Source organism: Microcaecilia unicolor, chromosome 9 (genome assembly GCF_901765095.1).
Source record: "Microcaecilia unicolor chromosome 9, aMicUni1.1, whole genome shotgun sequence".
Lineage (NCBI taxonomy): Eukaryota > Metazoa > Chordata > Amphibia > Gymnophiona > Siphonopidae > Microcaecilia > Microcaecilia unicolor.
The window spans coordinates 97,557,764-97,581,824 of record NC_044039.1 but is presented as its reverse complement, the minus strand read 5'-3'; the positions used below and the strand labels follow the sequence as shown (position 1 = coordinate 97,581,824).

At 42.1% G+C, this 24,061-nt stretch overlaps 1 protein-coding gene across 1 annotated transcript in view; it reads left to right on the top strand.

The window, feature by feature from the left end:
• Window positions 1–23,483, top strand: part of DPH6 (diphthamine biosynthesis 6) — a 211,638-nt gene extending 188,155 nt beyond the window's left edge. Inside the window, exons 14-15 of the mRNA XM_030215158.1 lie at window positions 20,061–20,466; window positions 22,831–23,483. Coding sequence (XP_030071018.1) covers window positions 20,061–20,466; window positions 22,831–22,949 — 525 coding nt within the window. The 3' untranslated portion in view covers window positions 22,950–23,483. The remainder of the gene's footprint in view (window positions 1–20,060; window positions 20,467–22,830) is intronic.
• Window positions 23,484–24,061: the final 578 nt, after the last annotated feature.

The following is a 24,061-nucleotide window of genomic DNA, read 5'->3' as shown; positions in this document are numbered from 1 at the left end:
CTCTCGTCCACGTACGCTCATGTATCTGACACAATGCTTCCAGTTCTGGGCTCGGCCCTCCCGATTGCCAACAGCCTGAGACTTTTAGGGGTACATCTGGACTCACATCTCCAGCTGGTTGATCATGTACACTTGGTCACCAAAAAAATGTTCCAGGCAATGTGGAGACTTCGGCGCATCAGATACCTCCTGCCCAGAGACTTGTTTCGTACCCTTGTCCACTGGCTTGTCCTATCCCATCTGGATTATTGTAGTGGTATTTACGTGGGTTGTCAGGCCTCCTTATTGAAAACGTTCCAAACGGCTCAGAACACTGCGGCGAGGCTCATCCTTAGAGTAAGGCGTTTCGAACATGCCGAACCCCTGCGCTTTAAACTTCATTGGCTGCCTGTACATGAGCGCATTGCTTTTAAGATCTGCTCCCTAACACATAAAATCATCTATGGGACCGCACCGGAATACATGCTCCCCTTGATCGACCTTCCGCCTAGAAATGCCAACCCTGCCGCTCGGTCATATCTCCACCTCCATTTTCCGAACTGTAAGGGAGTCAAGTACAAGAAAATCTTCGCCTCGTCCTTCCGTTACTGGAGTCCCAAACACTGGAATACGTTACCTCATCACCTTAAAACTCAAGAGGATCATGCCCTTTTTAAGAAGTTGTTAAAGACATTCCTCTTTGCTAAGACTTACCCCTCATCTTACTATGTTGATTAATGTATCCCTTGTCCCCTACCCTACCTAGTTCACTCTGTTAGATGCTTGCCTAATCTTTAAGTTTGTACTCTTATTTAACTTACTGTAAGCCACATTGAGCCTGCACAAGTGGGAAAATGTGGGATATAAGCAACAAATAAATAAATAAATAAATACCCACGTCCTGGTGCCTGCATACCTGTGACCCGACCGTGATCCCTCTCATTGTATTCTTTGTTCACAGATGCCAAGAAGAGGGATTTGCAGAGGGAAAAGCTTTTTGGCCCTAAGACTGATCCATCAACATTAGCATTGGAAACTTCAGTCTCCATAGTCCAGAAACTGCACTGAAACAGGAAGGATTCAACCCGGCCTTCATCAGTGCCAAGAAAGCTCAATACAGGACTTCAGGAGGTATCTCAACATCACTGCTTATTGAAGCAAGGCATCTTGGTCCCCAATGTCTTCAAAATGCCCTTGACATGAGGACCCACTCATCCTCCATGCCATTGGAGAAAGTGTGCCAACCTCCATGGACCCAAGAATTCGGTTCCAATATATCTGAAGTGACTCAGGAGCACATGGTCACTCCTACCTTGATACCCCCACCCCATGAGAAGAAAAGACAAAATGGAAGTGGTCAGCTGAAAAGTAGTCAGCGGAGGGATCAACTTAATAGCTGAAGTGAGATGCTTCCGTCTCCTGAGAAGAGACTGCTGAAGTCAAATACTGACACCTCTTGGATGGCAAGACCCTCAGCAGGAGAAAATTAGATCCTGCAGAGGACTCAGGAAGATTTAATTATTTATTTAACAAATTTATTATCTGCACTAGCCACAAAATCTAGGCGGAGACAATTGAAGCAAACATAATATAAAACAAATACTGTGCCAATTTTAGCCAACTCACAGTCATATATATTTGCAAAAGATGATGGTTCTGGGGTGGATAGTGGTTCTTCTGTCAGTTCTCGAAAGAGTGGTGTTGGTGGCCCTTTCTTAAGGACAGAAAACAGTTATGTGGAGTAAGACTGAGTGAAAAACTGGAGAAGCCGTTGTTTAAACTTAAGACTGTTGGCTATAACTGATTAGTATTTGTGATACATTTGTGAAGTAGCAGTGGGGATGTTGGAGAATGGTGGGTAGGATAGTTGGGGAATTAAAATGTGTGTGTCTGTTGAAAAGGTAAGAAGTAATGTGAGAGTGGTAGGACGTAGAGGGGAAGAGGGAGGGATTTTCCTTTATTTTCATTACACATTTGATATTGGAAGAGGGAGGGAACATAGGTACTGAGGGGAGGGGAGAGGAGATAAGTGAATTTGGTTATGGAGTAATGCTTATGGGAGAGGGGGGATAAGGGGGTCCCAGGATAGAGTTTTTTTCAGGCTCGTCTGCTTCTATGGCAGGAGACAATTCAAATAAATCAGTCCATCAAGGTATTGGGAACAGTGTTCAGAGGGTGATTCCAAAGTGCTAATAGCGCTGATAGGGTTTGCAGGTCTTAAAGTAGTGAGTTGGAATATGGGGGGAGGGCCTTATTCACTCAATCAAAAGGAAGAAAATCTTCAAACATTTCAAAGATGAAAGTATGGATGTAGTATTTCTGTAGGAAGCAAAGCTTGCAAAAAAGGAATGTATGAAATTAAAATAGGGGATGCGGTGAAAGGTATTTTACTCTTCGTATGGCTCAATAAAACAGTGTACAGCAATACTGATTTTTTTTTTTAAACTGTTCCGTTTGTGCCCTATAAAGATGGTAAAATCCAATAACTGTGCCCAACAGGTTTCAACATTCATCATCAACCAAGACCAGGAAGAAGGGGTGGAGGGGTAGCAGTCTTGATTCGGGATACAGTCAGACTGCGCAGAATTGCCATCCCCCAGCTAAATGAATCAGAATCTCTTTTAATCCAGCTAGAAGAGGAGAAACCAGTCTGACTGCTCATGGTATAGTGAGCACCTCGTAACAACATATTATCTGTGCAAGAACTCCTTGATCTTATTACACAAGTGACCCTGAATTACCCTAGGAAGGTGATCATGGGAGATTACAATCTACACATAAAAACCCCAGATACCACCACAGCTGTATTCCTGGACACGATGACAGCACTAGGATTCGCACAGGTGATCAATTCTCCAACCCATGAAAAGGGTCACATTCTAGACTTGATTTTCTCCAAAGGGGTCGATAATACCGGGTTAGCAGTATCAAAATAACACTCTTATAATGGACAGACCATTTTCTAATTAAGTTTTCCCTAAGTGATCATCTGAAACAAATGGCACCTCCCAGAGTTTGGAACGAGATCAGAGACAAGAAAATCTGACTGCTGAGAATTTCCTAGAGGCCTTGGACTACTCACGTGTATGAAAAGCAACTACAGTGTTAGAACAGGTTGATATTTGGAATACACACTTAGCTAAGACCTTAGAGAAAATGGCACCACTAGAAAAGGTCTTGTGCCGCACTCACACCTTGGTTTTCTCGGACCCTTAAGCGCGAAGAACGGAAACTGGAAAGCAGATGGTGAAAATCTCACCTGGATAAGGACAGGCAAAAACTGTAAGAATCACATGATAAAGTACTGCCAAGCCTTAGCAGCCAAAAAACAATATTTCTGTCGGTGCATCAAACAGGCTGCCAGTTCAACCAAGCATCTGTTCAGCATAGTAAACAGCCTACTGCAACCCCCACAACAGAACCAGCCTGCCCAGTCACAACTGAACTGCAGTGATTTTGCTGCATACTTTGCCAACAAAATTAAACTCTGCACCAGGATTTACAGGCAGTCTCACCCAGTCTCCAATCGGCAAACCAGGAGCGCACAAACTCCACTCCCCCCCCCCCCCCCCCGACACAAACATATGGGACTCTTTTAATCCAATAACAAAAGAGGGTCTTGACAAAATCCTAAGAGATCTTTGACCAACTACCTGTTCCCTCTACACCTGCCCATCAAAGATAGTGCAGCAGGCAAGCAGGGGCCTCATAAAAGGTGTCACAAAAATCGTGAACTCCACTCTTTCTAATGGGCAACTACAAACAGCATTAAAAAGAGCAGTGGTACACCCTTTGCTAAAGAAGAACAACCTTGAAAGTTACAAGCCAGTATCCAACATCCCATTTTTAAGAAAACTTATAGAACTAACAGTCTGTGGTCAACTCAGTTATTGGCCAGAAGAAAGAAACTAGCTAGATCCATCTCAGTCTGGTTTCAGACCCAGTTATGAAACAGAAACAATTCTTGAATCCCTTCTAGAAGATCTTCACAGAATCCGAGACAGGGGATTTCCTTGGTGTTAGTACTGCTAGATTTCTCAGCAGCTTTTGACACTGTGGATCACGATATTATACTAGCACAACTAGCAAAAACAAGTATCAGTGGAACAGTACCTGGTTCAGATCCTATCTGTCAGACAGGCAACAGTCCATAGTGTTTTGCCAGCACTTCATCGCCACCATGGGCACTGACCTGTAGGGATACCACAAGGATCGATACTGTCACCCATTCTGTTCAATATCTACACATTCTGAATACAGATCAAAGACTTTTACCTGTATTCAAAATGTAAAGGACTGTTTTGCTCAGATTGTGTGGAGCAAGAAGAATTGTTTAATCTGCACTGTGCGCGGACAGATTTCCGTTTTTGTAAATCAAGCTTTGTAGCTGTATTTTTCCACAATCATATAAGACTAACAGTATTGATTTCTGACACAGGCACTATGTGCCAAAACATGACCCGTGTCTGGTCATTAAAGAAAGATTGGTGTTCAAGTTGTATGATTAAAGGATCTGTGTCCCAATTTTGAAGGCTCCTAGTGCTTCTTTTTGACTAGTTTGAGTAATATGTAATCTGTCGTTAAAATCGTCCATAGCACCTGAGATTGGAGGGTGTCCAATGTGACACCAACTTTTATGAAGAGGTGATCCGGGGAAATTACAGACCGGTAAGTCTGACATCGATGCCGGGCAAAATAGTGAAAACTATTATTAAGAATAAAATTATGGAAAACATAGACAAACATGATTTAATGGGACAGACTCAGCATGGGTTCAGCCAAGGGAAATTTTGCCTCACCAATTTGTTTCATTTCTTTGAAGGCATGAATAAACATGTGGATAAAGGTGAGGTGGTTGATGTAGTGTATCGAGATTTTCAGAAAGCTTTTGATAAAGTTCCTGATGAGAGACTCCTGAGAAAATTAAAGAGTTATGGGATAGGAGGCAAGGTTCTGGTGTGGATTAGGAATTGGTTATTGGACAGAAAACAGAGGGTAGGGTTAAATGGTCATTTCTCTCAATGCAGGAGGGTGAACAGTGCATTGGGACCGGTGCTATTTAACATATTTTTTTTTTTGTTACATTTGTACCCCGTGCTTTCCCACTCATGGCAGGCTCAATGCGGCTTACATATTGTATACAGGTACTTATTTGTACCTGGGGCAATGGAGGGTTACGTGACTTGCTCAGAGTCACAAGGAGCTGCCTGTGCCTGAAGTGTGAATTGAACTCAGTTCCCCAGGACCAAAGTCCACCACCCTAACCACCAGGCCACTCCTCCACTCTATTTATAAATGATATGGAAATCAAAACAATGAGTGAGGTGATTTAATTTGCAGATGATACAAAACTATTCAAGGTTATTAAAACATTTTTAGACTGTGAAATATTGCAGGAAGACCTTAGGAAATTGGAAGACTGGGCATCCAGATAACAGATGAAATTTAATGTGGACAAATGCGAGATGATGTACATTGGAAATAATAATCCGAGTCATAGTTACCAGATGCTAGGGTCCACCTTGAGGGTCAGCACTCAAGAAAAAGATCTAGGTGTCGTCACAGATTAATATGCTGAAATCTTCTGCTCTGCTTGCGGCAGCTGCCAGAAAAGCAAACAGGATGCTAGGAATTATTAGGAAAGGGATGGTGAATAAGACCAAAAATACTATAATGCCTTCGTATCACTCCATGGTGCAACTGCACCTCAAGTATTGCATTCAGTTCTGGTCACCATATCTCAAAAAATATATAGTGGAATTAGAAAAGGTTCAAAGAAGAGCGACCAAAATAATAAAAAGAATGGGAACGCATCTCATATGAGGAAAGGCTAAAGAAGTTAGGGCTCTTTAGCTTGGAAAAGAAATGGATGAGGGGAGATATGATTGAGGTCTACAAAATCCTGAGTGCTGTAGAAGTAAATCGATTTTTTACTTGTTCAAAAAGTACAAAGCCTAGGGGACACTTACGTAAGTTACATGGAAATACTTTTAAAACAAATAGGGGAAAATATTTTTTCACTCAACGAATAGTTAAGCTCTGGAACTCTTTGCCGGAGGATATAGTAACAATGGTTAGCGGATCTGGGTAAAAAAAAAAAGGTTTGGACAAGTTCCTGGAGGAAAGGTCCATAGTCTGCTATTCAGACAGACAATGAGGGAAGCAACTGCTTGCCCCCGGATTGGTAGCATGGAATGTTGCTGCTAATTGGGTTTCTGCCAGATAGTTGTGACCTGGCTTGGCCACTGTTTGGAAAACAGGATACTGGGCTAGATGGACTATTTGTCTGACCCAGTATGGCTACTCTTATGTTCTTATGTTGTCTTTCTCTAAACCACTTCAAGTCTTTTTACATCCTTAGCAAGATACAGCCTCCAAAACTGAGCACAATACTCCAAGTGAGGCATCACCAACGATTTGTACAGGGGCATCAACACCTCCTTTCTTCTGCTGATTATATCCCTCTCTATGCAGCCTAGCATCCCTCTTGCCATGGCCACTGCCTTGTCACAAAAGAAGCCATTGACTTGTTAAAGAGAATACAAGCAGTGCTAGCAGAGGCTAATCTGAGACTTGACAAAATTGCCCCCAACTGTGCAAAACTAATGAGAGCCATTTCCTACTGGAGATCATATTAAATACTTAAGAGCAGATACACCTTCACTTCAGCAAAGCCTTGGGTTACATTGGGATCTAAAAAGAGACATCTTTACCCTCAAGTCTCAACTCAAGACAAACCATATACTTGTTGAGGTGTCTTGTCAACAGTCTGTACAAACCACTAAGGTTTATGGCTCCAGTAACAATTCAAGGAAGATCCTTGTTAAGAGAACTGTCCCAAAATACTGATGTGTGGAATGACTCCCTACCACATGAAATGAGACAAAAATGGAAAAATTCCCTAAAGACTCTTGAACAGTTATACATTCCATGCATATTCATTCCTGTTCCACTCAGTACTGTCAGTTGCAGGGAAATTTGCATCTTTTTAGATGCTTCTGTGAAGGCCATAGCAGCAGTGCCCTACTTGAAAGCAACAAATGCAGAAGGAATATCTCATCTTTGGCAAGGCCAAATCAGCACCACAACCCAATCACACTATTCCATTCCTAGAATTGTGTGGACCAGTACTGGCAACAGAGATAGCAGAGCTGATACTGAGTGAAATGGACATTCAAGTAGACATAGTTAGTTGTTACATTTATAGTAAAGTAGTCCTGCAATACATCTATAATCTTCCAGGTGATGGAAGACCAAACACCTGTTACCAATATGCCGTCAGAGATGCAGATTCAGAAATTCTGCCACCTGGGTACTTCGACACCAGACTCTTGCAGAAGACAATGGACTAGTTCACCAGAGTCATTGCTTAACTAATGATCCTCATAGCTTACGAAGAGGATCCACACCAGAGACTCTGTGACTTTCTCTCTCTTCTCTCTCTCTCTTTTATGTTGTTTTTGTGTTGTGTGTTCCTCATTTCAGCTCCTGTGAGACAGAGAGAAGTTGTTGCTTGACAATAGAGAGCCTGAGATGACAAGACGTTTGGCAAGCAACAAAAGATCCAGCTTATATGTACTTGCATGCTTTACATGCTTAGTTATTGGTAAAGGGTTAAAAGTGGTATCTACCGATATCGTGCGGTGAGTGTCCCACACTCATTGTTTGGGGCAGCTTGTTCTGTCTGCATGTGACAGATTATATATTTGTATATTTATTAAGCTGTGTACATGGACCAGGTCCCTTTCTGCAGTCCTCTGTGATTAGTTTTTATGGACTCCTGTGTTCTTCTCTCAGGCCCTGATAATCAAAACTCTGGTGCTGTATGGAACAGCACTGGAAACCCTAATACACAACACTAATGTTATGCAAATATAGGCATGCTTTTAGTGTTGAACATTAGGAAGTAAGGAGGGAGGATTGTGCCCAGCATATCACAATCAAATTGGGGAGCAAGGAGCCCTGGTCTGGGGGAAGAGGCGGATGTAAACCACTTTTAAAATTCCTCCAGAAAGTGTTACCCTCATTGCCTCACAGCCTTCTTGCACAGAAGGCTAAGATCTAGCCCAGCTATAGAGAAAGAAGCCCCCTCCCTGACCTGGGGTAAGATTTACTATCCCTCCACATCCCAGGGCTGGCAGAGAAAGAGCAAGCAGGAATGAAAGAGAAAAGTAAGGAAAGCTTCCCCGAGGAGGAGAGTGAGCTGACACTCACCGGACTTCTGTCCCCCAGATCCCAATCTTCTGCTTCTGACTTAAGCTGCCATTTGCTGCTGACCAGGCACCTAATGCCAGCTGTGAGCTGGCATAAGATTTTGAGTAGTAAGGGCACCCTTGTGAAGAACGCTGCTCTCTGAGCCTCCTATTTTCATCATTTTGACTACATTAGCATCCTATTTGTGCTGTTCCTTTGCAAGCTCCTTCTTTCCTGTGGTAAGGGCTTCTGTTTACTGTGTGCAGGTAAATGCAGGTGCTAGTCCAGCACTAATGGCCTCTAGCACCCATGTTTACTTCTGAGCATCAGGCCGTCAGTGTATTTTGCAACTTTGTTATTACTGCCTGCCTCTGGGCATGCTGAGGGAGCAGAATCCCCCCCCCCCCCCCCATTGTTCTCTTGAGGTAAGTTGAGAGAGCTTTGCCTAGATCTTAGATCCAGGGTGAAGAGAGCTTGAACTCTCTATATTAAGGCAGTAAAGTTCTGCTTGTTTTTCCCTCGCAGGATAGTAATTCATGGTGATTTGTTTCCACCTGTAGCAGTTGCTGCTGTGATTTCTGTTAGTGCTGTGTTTCAGTATTCAGAATGCCAGTCACTGACAGTTCCTCCTCTCTGGGAGAGAGGCTAAGCAAAGACACAGACTCACTCTGTATGTACAGAATCCCTAATCTAGCTCAACATGACTATAAGTGATTGATTTATCTTGTCATCAATTGTATTAAAGAATTTGATTAAAGATTGGTGTCTATTCTTGATAACAAGCAGCCCCAGGATTAATTCTCTGAATAGACTCAGTACTTTACACTGAGTTGAGGTCAGAAGACTCCCCTAGTTATTTAGCAACCTATCCATCCATAATCTTAGTAAGGAATGGGATTGAAGCCGCCGGTCTAGAATTAGATTCATCATGAATTCCACCCTTGCTGTTTCTAGAGATCAGAGTTAGGACTATGGGGCTCATTTTCAAAGCACTTAGACTTACAAAGTTCCATAGGTTACTATGGAATTTTGTAAGTCTAAGTGCTTTGAAAATATGCCTTTATATCTCCACATTCATTAGGAAAATTACCTTGCACAAATTCAAAAGTTAACCAGCTTGTTACTGTAACTATGAAAAGTGGAGAAATAGTGTGATTTAGCATAGTTCCTGATCAAATTAGTGGTCTCCTCTGTCTTTACCATGTGAAATTCTTTTGATATTCTACCCACTGATATTTCAATTTTTTTTTTTTTACTTACTATGCCATAGGTTCCACTTATTCCTCTCTGAGTTAATTTGATCTAAAAAGTGTTTCTACTTTTCCTCTAATGTGGAAAACTAGTTCTTCAGCACAAGGAGGACTTAAAGCATTTAGTTTTCTTTGATCTACAATATCTGTCCCAATTAACTTAGAATAATAATCCTTTTCCTACTAGTTATTTGGTATTTATGTAGTTTTATAGTATTTCTCATGGAATTCTTCTGTTGGTAGAAGAGTTTTCCTTCAAATGGGCTTATAATAAGTTAGATATAATTCTAGTGAAAAGTTTGAATGTGTTAGATCAAAGCCTTTTTCTTTATCTGAATCAAAAAAGTTCTTTCTGTTGTCATGCATTCTTTATTATTATCGTTATTATATTTTTATTATGATTATTTACTGCCTGGAATTCGTTGCCAGGGAATGTGGTAAAAGCAGTTAGCTTAGAAGGGTTTAAAAAAGGTTTGAATAATTTCCTAAAAGTCCATAAGTCATGATGAACTTGGGAAAATCAACTGCGTATTTCTAGAATAAGCAGCATAAAATCTGTTTTACTCTTGGGATCTTGCCAGGTACTTAGAACCTGGATTGGCCACTGCTAGAAACAGGATACTGGCCTTGATGGACCTTCAGTCTATCCCAGTATGGCAACACTTATGATATTTAGTCCTCAGCAATCAGCAGTTTTAAAGCTACAGACATCCAGGGGCTGAATCTAACCCAGTTATTCAGTGCTAAGGCCATGCCCCAGCCCCAGCATTGAATAGCAGGGTCAGCAACTAACCTAGAAGTTTGGCACCCATAAAGCTAAGCAGGCAACGATAGGACCGCCTGTTATGCTGTGACTACTGCCAGGACTTTGAGCTGTATTTTGCACAACCTTTGTGTTTGATTTGACTTACTGAACTATGCTTCCATCGAGAACTAGGTGCTTTCATATACCTTCGACCCCTGAAGCAGGCTGTATAAGCCGAAACACGGTGACCATGTCAGGTCACTTGTATGGTTTATGTTCAATAAAGGCTGCTCTCTGGAATGCACATCACTTGACGCATTTTTTCTCCACCCTTTCCTTTTTGCTGTTTTGTTCTGTGGAGTTTTGGACTTCCCATATTCTGTTGGTGCAGTCAGATGGGATATTCAGTGGCACTGTGTGGTTAAGTGCTGCTGGATATCCAGAGATGGCCTGCTGAGCAGGGTTTACGTTGCAGGAGCCTCGTCTGCCCACTTAAACCCAGTTGAATATCAAGCTCTTAGATTTTTAGTTCAGCCATTTTTCAGTAGTATCTCAAGGCAAGATATATCCAGGTATACTAGGGCCCCTATCCCTAGAGGGCTTGCAGTCTAAGTTTGTATCTGCAGCAGTAGAGGGTTAAGTGACTTGCCAAAGGTCACAAGGAACATCAGATTTGAATTGTGACTACCTTGGTTCACAGATCACTACTCAGATTGCTAAGTTATTCCTCCAATGTACACTGTTTACAAGTATAATTCTCTCACAGATATTTTTGTTAATGGAGGAAAAGACTTCAGATGCTCTGCCTTTACATTATTCACTTTGTTCAAATATGTTTTGTGGAATGGCAGATTGCTTCATATCCAAATGCAGACTATCAGGTGAATTTTCGAAAGAGAAGGACGCCCATCTTCCGACACAAATCAGGAGATGGGCGTCCTTCTCTCAGGGTTGCCCAAATTGGCATAATTGAAAGTCGATTTTGGGCATCCTGAACTGCTTTCTGTCGCGGGGATGACCAAAATTCACAGGGGCGTGTCGGCACCGTAACGAAGACGGGACTGGGGCGTGATTTAGAGATGGGCGTCCTTGGCCGATATTGGAAAAAAGAAGGGCGTCCCTGATGAGCATTTGGACGACTTGGTCTGGTTTTTTCACGACCAAGCCTCGAAAAGGTGCCCGAACTGACCAGATGACCTCCCCTTCCTCCCCCAGTGGTCACCAACCCCTCCCACCCAAAAAAGTCAGAAAAACCTCCGATTCAATTATAAACTTTGTCTCCAAAAAACTGTTTTTTTACTTAGATTATACGAATAGAAAAGGCACTTATCTGGGCTGTAGCTGGGTTGATAGGGTATGCTCGACAGAGAGCCTCTGTTTCGCTATTGCTTCTTAAGAAGCTGAACCCTCGGCTACTGCTGCTGCATGTGTCCTAAAATCAAATATAATTGTATCTGTGAGAGAATTATACTTGTAAACAGTGTACATTGAATTAATCTTCAGTTACAAGTACCAAAGGAATCGTGAATTAACCATTAAGCAATATGGCTGAAGGCTCATGGAAAACAACATACAGGTTTTCTGTGGAAGAAGCCACCAATTTGCCACAAGACAGAGACATATTCGGAATACCATCCACAGGTCCTTCCCAGTCTCAACAGTTTAGCAATCTCACTGACACATATAAGGAAATAATTAAATTGGAAATCTGGGGCTACACTCATTGATTATTGTCACAATGGATCTAGGATTTTTGTGAGGGAACATTCTGAAGATGATTTGAGATCAGAAGTAAAAGGGGGTGCAAATTTCAAGGAAAGTGCACAACTCTGAGAAACCCACGTTAATATATTTTATTGGATGAATATACATCCATCCTTGGCTTGTAAGATGGGGATTGTGGCATCAAGAGTTTTTCCAAAATGTAGGACTGCTGAAGGAGCTTTTAAGCATTGTGTAGGGGATTGCCCACCGGTTGGCAATCTTTGGATTACTCTGTGGAGTAGAATGCTTGTAGTAAGGATGGACAAGAACTGTTGGATGAGCTTGCTGGATAAAGACAATGGGTTGTCTTTGAGAATAGATTTGCATATTCTTTTAGTATGTAAAACTTGTTTAGTTGCTAAGCATTATATATTGGTGTGTTATGTTTCTACATGGTGTAAACATAGCCTGGGAATGCTGTATTGAAGTGAGAGAGTTATGTAAAGGAATAAGAAAAGCATGTATATGGTAAGATCCTGATGACCGCTGGACAAGAAGGAGTGAGAAGGTAAGCCATGCATGAAAGTTCTGTGATAGGAACAGGATAGAAAAGAGAAAGGTTGTACCTGATGATTTCTTGATGTACGCTGGCTGCTAAACCATAAGGATAAAATTAGGTAAGACAAATCAAACATGGATTAAAAATAAATACAGTGGTGGAAATAAGTATTTGATCCCTTGCTGATTTTGTAAGTTTGCCCACTGACAAAGACATGAGCAGCCCATAATTGAAGGGTAGGTTATTGGTAACAGTGAGAGATAGCACATCACAAATTAAATCCGGAAAATCACATTGTGGAAAGTATATGAATTTATTTGCATTCTGCAGAGGGAAATAAGTATTTGATCCCCCACCAACCAGTAAGAGATCTGGCCCCTACAGACCAGGTAGATGCTCCAAATCAACTCGTTACCTGCATGACAGACAGCTGTCGGCAATGGTCACCTGTATGAAAGACACCTGTCCACAGACTCAGTGAATCAGTCAGACTCTAACCTCTACAAAATGGCCAAGAGCAAGGAGCTGTCTAAGGATGTCAGGGACAAGATCATACACCTGCACAAGGCTGGAATGGGCTACAAAACCATCAGTAAGACGCTGGGCGAGAAGGAGACAACTGTTGGTGCCATAGTAAGAAAATGGAAGAAGTACAAAATGACTGTCAATCGACAAAGATCTGGGGCTCCACGCAAAATCTCACCTCGTGGGGTATCCTTGATCATGAGGAAGGTTAGAAATCAGCCTACAACTACAAGGGGGGAACTTGTCAATGATCTCAAGGCAGCTGGGACCACTGTCACCACGAAAACCATTGGTAACACATTACGACATAACGGATTGCAATCCTGCAGTGCCCGCAAGGTCCCCCTGCTCCGGAAGGCACATGTGACGGCCCGTCTGAAGTTTGCCAGTGAACACCTGGATGATGCCGAGAGTGATTGGGAGAAGGTGCTGTGGTCAGATGAGACAAAAATTGAGCTCTTTGGCATGAACTCAACTCGCCGTGTTTGGAGGAAGAGAAATGCTGCCTATGACCCAAAGAACACCGTCCCCACTGTCAAGCATGGAGGTGGAAATGTTATGTTTTGGGGGTGTTTCTCTGCTAAGGGCACAGGACTACTTCACCGCATCAATGGGAGAATGGATGGGGCCATGTACCGTACAATTCTGAGTGACAACCTCCTTCCCTCCGCCAGGGCCTTAAAAATGGGTCGTGGCTGGGTCTTCCAGCACGACAATGACCCAAAACATACAGCCAAGGCAACAAAGGAGTGGCTCAGGAAGAAGCACATTAGGGTCATGGAGTGGCCTAGCCAGTCACCAGACCTTAATCCCATTGAAAACTTATGGAGGGAGCTGAAGCTGCGAGTTGCCAAGCGACAGCCCAGAACTCTTAATGATTTAGAGATGATCTGCAAAGAGGAGTGGACCAAAATTCCTCCTGACATGTGTGCAAACCTCATCATCAACTACAGAAGACGTCTGACCGCTGTGCTTGCCAACAAGGGTTTTGCCACCAAGTATTAGGTCTTGTTTGCCAGAGGGATTAAATACTTATTTCCCTCTGCAGAATGCAAATAAATTCATATACTTTCCACAATGTGATTTTCCGGATTTAATTTGTGATGTGCTATCTCTCACTGTTACCAATAACCTACCCTTCAATTATGGGCTGCTCATGTCTTTGTCAGTGGGCAAACTTACAAAATCAGCAAGGGATCAAATACTTATTTCCACCACTGTATACCTTTTTTCTGACCTTTCCTAACATTTCTGCTGTTTGTGGTTCTGCATTCTGGGGCCCTTTTACTAAGTCGCGTAAGCATCTACATGTGCCAAAATGGAGTTACCGCCCGGTTACTGAATGACTCTTGTGGTAATTTCATTTTTGGTGCGCATCCGATAAATTATTTTTCGGACGTGGGCCAAGTGGCATTTGACGTGCATAGGTCATTACCGCCCGGTTACCGCGTGAGACTTTACCGCTAGGTCAATGACTGGTGGTAAGGTCGCAGACCAAAATGAACGTGCAGCAATTTTGATTTTGCTGCACGTCCATTTTCAGCAAAAAAAAAAAAAAAAAGTCTTTTTTATAGGCGCACTGAAAAATGGATTGGTGCACGCCCAAAACCCGCGCCTACACTACAGGAAGCCATTTTTCAGCACACCTTAGTAAAAGGACCCCTCTATTAGGTGCCATTTAGCAAAGCTATTGCTTTAACAAACTGTAACAAGTAGAAAGGAGCTCAGTAGTTTTTCAGTGTATGACTTGATTTGAAATGGTTCTTCTAGACTTAGTTCTAAAAGAAAACCTAGCACCTTAGGTCATTAAAGTGGCCTTTAAGTCTGAGTGAGCATAGCATTTCATTTCTTTTTCTCCAGTTCCTAGTTTCAGAACTGTGTTTTTTTTTTTTTTCAAAATCTCTCATATCCCTCCAAGCAACATTACAATGACAATAAATCATTTGAATGAGAATACTTGTAAATGCTAATATAACAGTTATGTGTTAGTACCTTAATAACAGGCCCAGCTTTACCTAATGAAAGCACTGAAAGCAAACAGTACTACTCACGGTTTTATTAGGATTCAAGTGACTGCAATTTGAGGCAAATTATCCACTATTTTCGTATCCATATCAAATACAGATTCTAAAAGGACTGCTGCGTGTTCTCTTTGGAACTAGGGTAGCACAAAAGTCTCATTTGAGTGTAAGTGCATTGTAGGTGTAAACAACTTACACAAGTCCAGCCCATAGCCTCTTCTCTGAATGCAACTTGTCAATACCTTCGCAAGCAATTTTTTTTCCTTCTCTTCCCCTTCTCCGAAATAAAGTGCTTGCAGTCTGTCATTATCTTCTCCTCTTCTCCCAGTCATCAGCAAGCAGCTGACAATTGAGCCTGCAAATTGAAAGCCTGGGTGACTGTTCTGGCCTTATTGATGCAAGATAAAGTGACTGTTTTAACTTGCTTATTATTTCTCCATTTAGAGATCAGGCAATCAACAGCATAGCAGCCGCAGACTGTTGTGTTAGCAGGATAGGAACTTAATTTAAAAAAATAGAATCAACAGCAGCCCTTACCAGGGAATTGCTAACAGCAAGTGTAATTCATAGGTTCTATCCCCTAACAAAAGAGATTTAAAAAAAATAAATATTCAGACTTTTATGGAAAGACTACTTACCATAACTTTAGGTAAAAGGGTGCAAGTTCTATGAGCTGTGTTAAACATCTGTGAACCTGCATGTAGAGAACATTTTGCGAAGCATAGATTAGATGCTTGGGTGCATAAAAAGAGGGATGACCAGCAGGAAAACAAGGTGATAGTGCCCTTGTATGTGTCTCTGGTGAGGCCTCATTTAGAGTACTACGTGCAGTTCTGGAGACCACACCTACAGAAAGATATAAACAGGATGGAGTCAGTCCAGAGGGTGGCTACAAAACTAGTAAGTGGTCTCTGTCATAAAATATATTGCGCCCATATTTTAGCTGAAAGCTTAAGAGTGTAAGGGCATTTATCACTGCTAGCAACTCACGAGCTTCACTGGTGGATGTCTTGAAACAGCCTCGGCGAAACATGAATCATGTCGAGGCCTACTTTCAACTCTTAAGCTAAGTGAAAGCTTTTTCTGAAAAGTTTAAAAATAAGTTTGTTTGTTTTTTGTACAAACTATGTTATAAAGCACTTGGAGGCATTTACTGCACTATATGAGATACGTGCTATGAATACTGGATAGGAGGGGAGACATTAGTAAGCTCGACTCAGGAGAAAGACCTTGGGGTGTTGGTGACTGAGGATCTAAAGGTGAAGAAACAAGGCGACGGCCATGGCCAGAAGAATTCCCACTGCAGCTTCTTGTGACCTTGGGCAAGTCGCTTAACCCTCCATTGCCCCAGGTACAAAAACTTAGATTGTGAGCCCTTTAGGGACAGAGAAAGTACCTGCATATAATATGTACAGTGCTGCATACATCTAGTAGCATTATAGAAATGATTAGTAGTAGTAGTGGGTTGTTAAGCTTAAAACTGTATACCCTCCCCTTGTATTTACATACTGTGGCACTTACACGTGCCCTTATAGAAAAGTGCTTAGGACATTTACATGTATAAGTACTATTTTTCCCCTACATTTACAAGTGGAAATGCAGATGCATATTTATAGAACTGCCTTTAAAATGAGTGATGTCCTAGATTTGAATTTCACTCCTATGATGGAGGGAGTGCAAGGGGGTCGATGAAACGGGTCTGTTCTCTGTTTTGGTTAGATCATTCTTTCATTCTCTTTGCTATGAGATGAGGGTTGCACCAATGGCATATATGGAATTTATTGAGTCTTTGAGTAGGAAATGGAAAGATCTAATCCCTAATTATGAAAATATTTGTAGAAGAAGGGGTTTCCTATTAGCATGCTATGGTTTATTATTTGTCAGGTTGAGGGTATTGAAACTAGAGTTGTTAGAAGGAATAGTGGGCTTAATAAGGACGGGTGGGAGGGTGTTTACAGATAAGAATAAAAGTAGTAATCTATTTAGTCTCTGTTTCTCCTTTTTGGGCAGCCAGATTTGGAACGCTATACCCAGACCAATCCGATTAATAAATGACTTCTTGCTCTTTAGAAAAATGCTGAAAGCTCATCTCTTTAAGCAAGCCTACCCAAATGCCCCAACCTAATCTCGCCAACTTCCACCCCCAATTCTGTTCTGACTTAAATACCAGCCTCCCATCCTTCTCTTTCCATCTCTCCTTAATTTTATCCCTCCTTACCCTTTCTCCCAAATTACACTATCCTTTCCTGTCTACCCTCTTTTATCCTAGTCATATATTATCTAGTTCAACTTATCATACACTACTAAGCCCAACTTTACATTGTTTTACTACTGTTTTATTAAAATTCTATTAACTTTGTATTTCAAATTACTATGTAAGCCGCATTGAGCCTGCATTATGTGGGAAAACGCGGGGTACAAATGTAATAATAATAATGGATGCAGAAGGCGTGTCAGACCACCTCAACATTATCCAGATAATGCTTGTGCTGTCTGTGGGTAGAGCTGGGAAGGTGTTCACAGTTATCCAGTTAGCAGCAATATTCAGTCTAACAACTGGATAAATATCCAGTAGCTATCCAGATAGCAAGCCGAATATCGCTGGTATCTAGATAATGCCAGTATTCCATGCTAAATCTGGATATTCAGCACTGGCTGCTATCCAGATACCAGCACTGAATATCCAGATTAATTCAGCCATGGTGACAGGCATTAGAAAAAAAAATTCTGACTGCCTCAGCTGAATATTAGCCTATAAACAATTTCTTCACCTTAGTCTGTACCGAGGAGGATGTTGAGGCCAATATAACACTGATTATTTAAAAAGAGCTCTAGAGGTGATCCAGTGAGCCCTGCCATCTATGCCAGATGAAATGGTTGAAGCTATGGTAAAAAAATAAAATTATTGGTCATGTAGATACAGCTTAATGGGAACGAATAAGTATGAGTTCAGTGAAGGCATTTATTAGATGTGTTTGAAAGTGTAAACAAGCATGTGGATATAATGTATTTGGATTTTCAAAATCCCTCATGAGATGCTCTTTAGGAAATGATGGAGTCATGGGATAGGAGGCCATGGTTTTATGTAGATTGCAAACTGAACCCTCTATGCTCCTAATGTGTGATTTTGTTTCAGTTAAACTATATTTAAGAATATATCATCTCTATAGCTAGCTGTTTACGTCATCTATCGGATTGGTTTCGATCCACTGAATTTTTTTCATGCACAGGGATTGAGACCGCTCTGATGGAACCTCTTCACTTTGCATACTGGCTACAGGCCCCCACAGATCAATTGCCCCCCCCTGGGTCCCTACAAAGTTATCTTGAATCCCTTACGCAAAACGTGGCAATGGCTAAGCAAAACTTTCAAATGGGACAAATCAGTGTCGCCCTTACTGCCAATCCGGGGTAATCCGGCATTTCCGGAAGGAGGGTCCTCAGTTCTGTGGAAGAGGTGGTCAACTCGGGGGATCCACTTCCTATTCCAGGTGGTCACAGAGCAGGGATACTTGAAATCGTTCCAGTCCCTGTGTGAGGAATTTGGTCTAGATGGGGTGAGGCATTTGCTTATTTACAGCTGAAACATTATGTTCGGTCACTGCCGGCTTACTCCCTGACCAGAGGGGTATGGGAGCTCCAGGATGAACTACTAGGGCTAGAGGCGCAACTGAGAACTCCTCTGAAATACTTTCATGGTTGCTTATGAGACTCTTTATCACCACTTGACACTACTCCTGTATGCTCCCGGTGGAGTCAGGAGCTGAAATGGCGTTTGGAGCCTCAACAGCTGGAGCTTTGTCTGAAATCGCTGTGCAAAGTGACTGAGAATACGGCTTGGTGGGAGTTGAATTATAAGTTTTTGTTGCGCTTACACATCTCACCCCACCGAGCCTTTAGAGCAACCTTGAGAGAGTCCGATGATTGCCCTAAATGTGCTGGAGGGGGCGCCTCTCTGGGCCACATGTTTTGGTCCTGTCCAGCGGTGCATGCCTTTTGTTTGGCCATGGGCAAACAGGTATCAGGAATGTGGAAAGTGCGATGGAAACCCACCCCTGGCCAGCTGTTTGATGCATTCTCGGTGCAGGGGCCTATGCCGGAGGGCATGAGAGACTTCTTGAAGAGATCTGTGTTGATGGGGAAAAGAACCATCTTGCAGCAGTGGCTCACCTGGGAGGCCCCCTGCACGTTGCACTGGCGATGCGCTATGATGCAATGTTGTTCAGTGGAGAAACAGAGGGTCCGTGACCTTGCCTCCAAACGGGGAGACCACTTTTGCAAGACCTGGTCTCCGTTTTGGGACTCACTCACACCCATAGCAAAAAGTAGAATTTTGAATTGTTAGAGGGGGAGGGGAGGGATGGGGGGAGGGGTATTGGTGGGGTGGGCTTGCATGGAATAGGGGGGGCGGGGGGGGGGGGGACATATAAAAAAGAAAAAAATTTGTGTTTGGCACCTTCCATGTATAGACTTTATGCTGTTCTTGTCATTCAGTGGAATGTTTATGTGGTTTTGGTATTTTGTCACATGTTGTGTTGTGCCAAAAAAACAATATTAAAAAAACAAAAGAATATATCATCTTTGAAGTATGGGGAGGGAGGTGAATGATGCAGGCAATTTTTATTTATTTATTTATTTATTTATTTATTTATTTCAGATTAGTGTAGTTCTGTACCTGAGGCAACAAAGTGTGAAATGAATTACTCAAGGTCACAAGGAACCTCATTGGGATTTGAGCCCAGGCTTCTCTGGTTTTCACCCTGATGCTCTAATCAATAGACCACACCAAGAGATCTGTAAGAGAGTTTGTTGCTGAAGTCTAGGGAGGAGAATGATTAACATGTATCATGGTTACCATAGATAAAGGGAGATATGACAGACATACTTATGACATCACTAATAAGGTATTTAGAGAGCCAAAATTCTTTTATCTAATCTAATGTTACACTTACATTCTATCATATCAGTCCCATAAAGCCACAGAAAGCAGCTATTACCAGAGTTATAAGAACTTAACTATTTTTCAGTTTAAATATTTAAACTCTTGTGAATTAATTTTCCACAATATTATTTGTGACTTACAGGAGGAAATGGAAGGAGAAGACATTGGTGGTCCATGTACTGTTTTTGGAACTCTCGTAGTTGTCGTGGTTCCACACCTACCCAGAGGCTCTGCTATTGAGTGGCACGTCATTGCAGCTACAGACAACCCATGGCAAAGAAAAAGTTTCAGGCTATCCAGAAGACTGCCAGGCTACCAGATAGAGTGCGAGACTGTAGCACTGAGTTCTGCATCCAGTGCATCCATCTCCTTGTCCCTCTCCTGGCATTGTTCTTCACCTCCTTCAATAGGTCTGGAGCAAGCACTGAAAGAACTGTTCGCTTTGTTCTTGAAAGCCCTGGAAAGGCTTGTAGATGACAGCTTGATCCCCCTGTGTTTCAGGACTTTCTATAAAAAGGATAGTGTGGATACTGAAGACCTTCAAGCAGGTATTACCTTGAGAGAGTTAGGAAGAATAAATTTCATTAGGAAAGTAAGCATATGTACAATAATACTGTGAAATTGTTATAAGATAATAGGGTCTTCAAGGCTGGAACAATGGTACAATCTTTAATAAGAATGTCCTGATACGGGCTGTGTTTTGGCGCAACATGCGCCTGCCTCAGCGGTCAAGACCAATGTTCGTTAAGGTGAACAAATATTGCAAATTGTTCCTTGGTAAACTTTGAACAACAGATCGTACCAAACACTTCCAAGAGTAACAGCTAATTCCAATGAACTGTAGCGCCAGAAATGACGGCACACTAGGGGTGGAAAGTACCACCGGGCTGCTACAGTAGCCCAGCAGTACTTCCTGTATAGCGAGTGGTAAGCCCGCGTTAGGCTTACTGCAACTTAGTAAAAGAAGCCCTTAACCACTAAACTTAGCTGGTTAGTGTTTGAATATTCATGCTTAACTGACTGAATCATGCGACATAGCGAGTTAGCATCTAGCTGCTAAGCGTTAATTTTCAGTGGAGATAACCGGCTATCTCACACTGAATATTAGCAGTCAGCCAGCTAAGCGCTTTTTAACCGGCCAATAACTGTTCCTGGCAGGTTAGATAGCGCTGAATATTGGGCCCAGTCTTTCAAGTGCTTATTCGAATGAAATGGGATAAGATGTGGTCTGATGTTTAAAGCAATGAATCAAGAATGTAGAGGAGTCCTCAAATTCAGATTGCCTTCACGTGTGACGCTGTGGTTATTACAGTCTCCCTGTGTCTTAGTTCTAACCCTAGTTATGCAAGTGACTGAGTACGTGACCTTGGTCAAGCCATTTTCTCAAAACCTAAGCATTCCCATTAGAGTTACACTAACTACTCTATGCCCAGTCAGAAGGTATTTCGCTCAGTATAGCTAATAAGCTGCTATTGTAGGAGAACAGCTATTAAGGATAAATTAGTATTTATGTGCTTTGCTTCTGATCATATATTTACTGCTGACTTCATTTGACCTTGCACAATTCCCTTCAAGGGCAATTCAGTAACCTAGACACTACACGCACACTTATACATGTAATGCTAGCATGGCGCCTAAGCGCTATTCTGCAAATACCCACTTAACTTGCATAGACCCTGTTTACTAAAATGCAGTAAGATTTTACACTTACCACATTTTAACGACAAAAGTAAATGCGGGGTAAATACACAGGGCAGGCAATGCACAGGCTCTGCATTACATGCAGTGGCATTTCAGGAGCACCTGTGCCATCTACCACTGCATGTAACACAGAGCAGGCCCACTTCAAATAAATAAATAAGAACCGTCACAGTGGCGCAACCCCTCCCAATCTCTTCCCTGATCTTATCCCTCCCCAGTCAAAGGTTCATATTCCACTCCTTAATCCAATTCCTACAATTAGAATTTCATCCTCATGAACCCTCCCCCATGATCTTGTCCTCCTGATCACCACCTCTGACCCCCTCCAGTGTTGTAGCCCCCTCCCATCTCGCCCCTGATCTTACCCCTCCCTAGTCAAGGGTTCATATCCTGCTCCTTGTGTAGAGTGGTTTGAGTGGAGGGGGGATGGGGGTATTTCAGGTTATCCAAATATGTAAACTATACTGTTTTGTAGATATTTTACTTTTCATTCGATAAAAATGTTGAAAATTAAATAGAAATAATGTGTTATCTTTTTAATGGACTATTTTTTTTTCCTTTTCAACTAGCTTCAGAGGCCAAAACCTCCTTCCTCAGGTCAGGACAGGATACCATAACAGAAGTATACTGTCCTAACCTGAGGAACGAGGTTTTGGCCTCTGAAAGCTAATTGAAAAATGTATCATATTTTCCATTTTTTTGTTTTATTTGTATTCATTTGTAATGTAGTGATTGAGTGTGGAAGGTGTTTTGTGATTAGTGTGCTGCACTAATCATAATTGTTACTTTTGTGTAATTAGCATAGGACCACTTACTACCGCCCAGACAGAAGGCGCTAATGTGTACTCCAAGCACAGTACCAGATGGTATCTAGAAATTTAACATGACACCTGTAAAGGCGAATGTAAGGAACACCCTTGATAGCTGCCACATTGATACTGTCTGGTAAAGGCCCGCATTAAGCAGTGGTAAATACAAACTTTACTGTGGTTTAGTAAAAGGACATCTATTATTATTTGTGAATTTCTCTGAAAAGTGTGGAGAGATTTTTAACCAAATAGCTTTAACCAGCTAATTGCCAAAGTTAGTTGGTTAAATCTTGTAGCTCCCAACTTGTTTTCAACCCTCAATGATTGAAGTTGAGAATCCCTGAAAAGGCTGGAAAAGGAAAGTAGGAAGTCTTTTGTCAACATCTTTTCTTCCTTTTCTAGGCCTTGGAAAATGCCTGGAGGAAGCCCTGGGTGAGGAAGCCCCTGCTTTGGTCCTGGTACCTGTGGTGAATTTACCCAACAACAAAGGAGTGCATGTGGTATGCTGGCTGGCACACTAGGTCGTAAAAAACAATGCTGTAGCACTGACTATATTTCATTTCATCTTGCACAGCAAAGACTTCTTCCACCTGTGGTCATGCAGGAACATCAGCACCTTCAGAGCAAAGACTAACTCTGGATGTCACTTGTAAAAGCCACTGGATCTGTGAGCACAACTTAGGCAGCACTGTCAGTTCAAGCAAAAATAACTTGCAAAGTGCAGCTCTAAGTGACAAATCTTCAGATCTCCATTGCTGAATTCTGAAAGAGGACCTCAGCAACCCTTGTCAGGCTACACATTTTTTAAATCTGCTTCACATTAGTGTTCCCGTTTCAAAAGGGATTATCAACCACAGAATAAAACATTAGAGCCCTCTCCCCTCCATATCACAAGTCAAAAAGCCAACCACGGAAAGGCCATTGGATAAAAATGAACATGTTCTTTATGCTGCATGGTCTTGGCCTAAAACGTATACTCGGAAACAGGTTCCCTTTTCTACTACTACTACTTATCATTTCTATAGCGCTACTAGACGTACACAGCGCTGTACACTTGAACATGAAGAGACAGTCCCTGCTCGACAGAGCTTACAATCTAATTAGGACAGACAAACAGGACAAACAAGAGATAAGGGAATATTAAAGTGAGGATGATAAAATAAGGGTTCTGAACAAGTGAATAAGGATTAAGAGTTAAAAGCAGCATCAAAAAGGTGAGCTTTTAGCTTAGATTTGAAGACGGCCAGAGATGTAGCTTGACGTACCGGCTCAGGAAGTCTATTCCAGGCATATGGTGCAGCAAGATAAAAGGAACGGAGTCTGGAGTTAGCAGCGGAGGAGAAGGGTGCAGATAAGAGAGATTTACCCAGTGAACGGAGTTCCCGGGGAGGAATGTAGAGAGAGATGAGAGTGGAGAGGTACTGAATGCACTTATAGGTCAATAAGAGGAGTTTGAACTGTATGCGGAAATGGATAGGAAGCCAGTGAAGTGACTTGAGAAGAGGGATGATGTGAGCATGACACTGGCGGAATATTAGTCGTGCAGCAGAATTTTGAACAGATTGAAGAGGAGAGAGATGGCTAAGTGGGAGACCTGTGAGAAGCAAGTTGTAATAGTCTAAGCGAGAGGTGA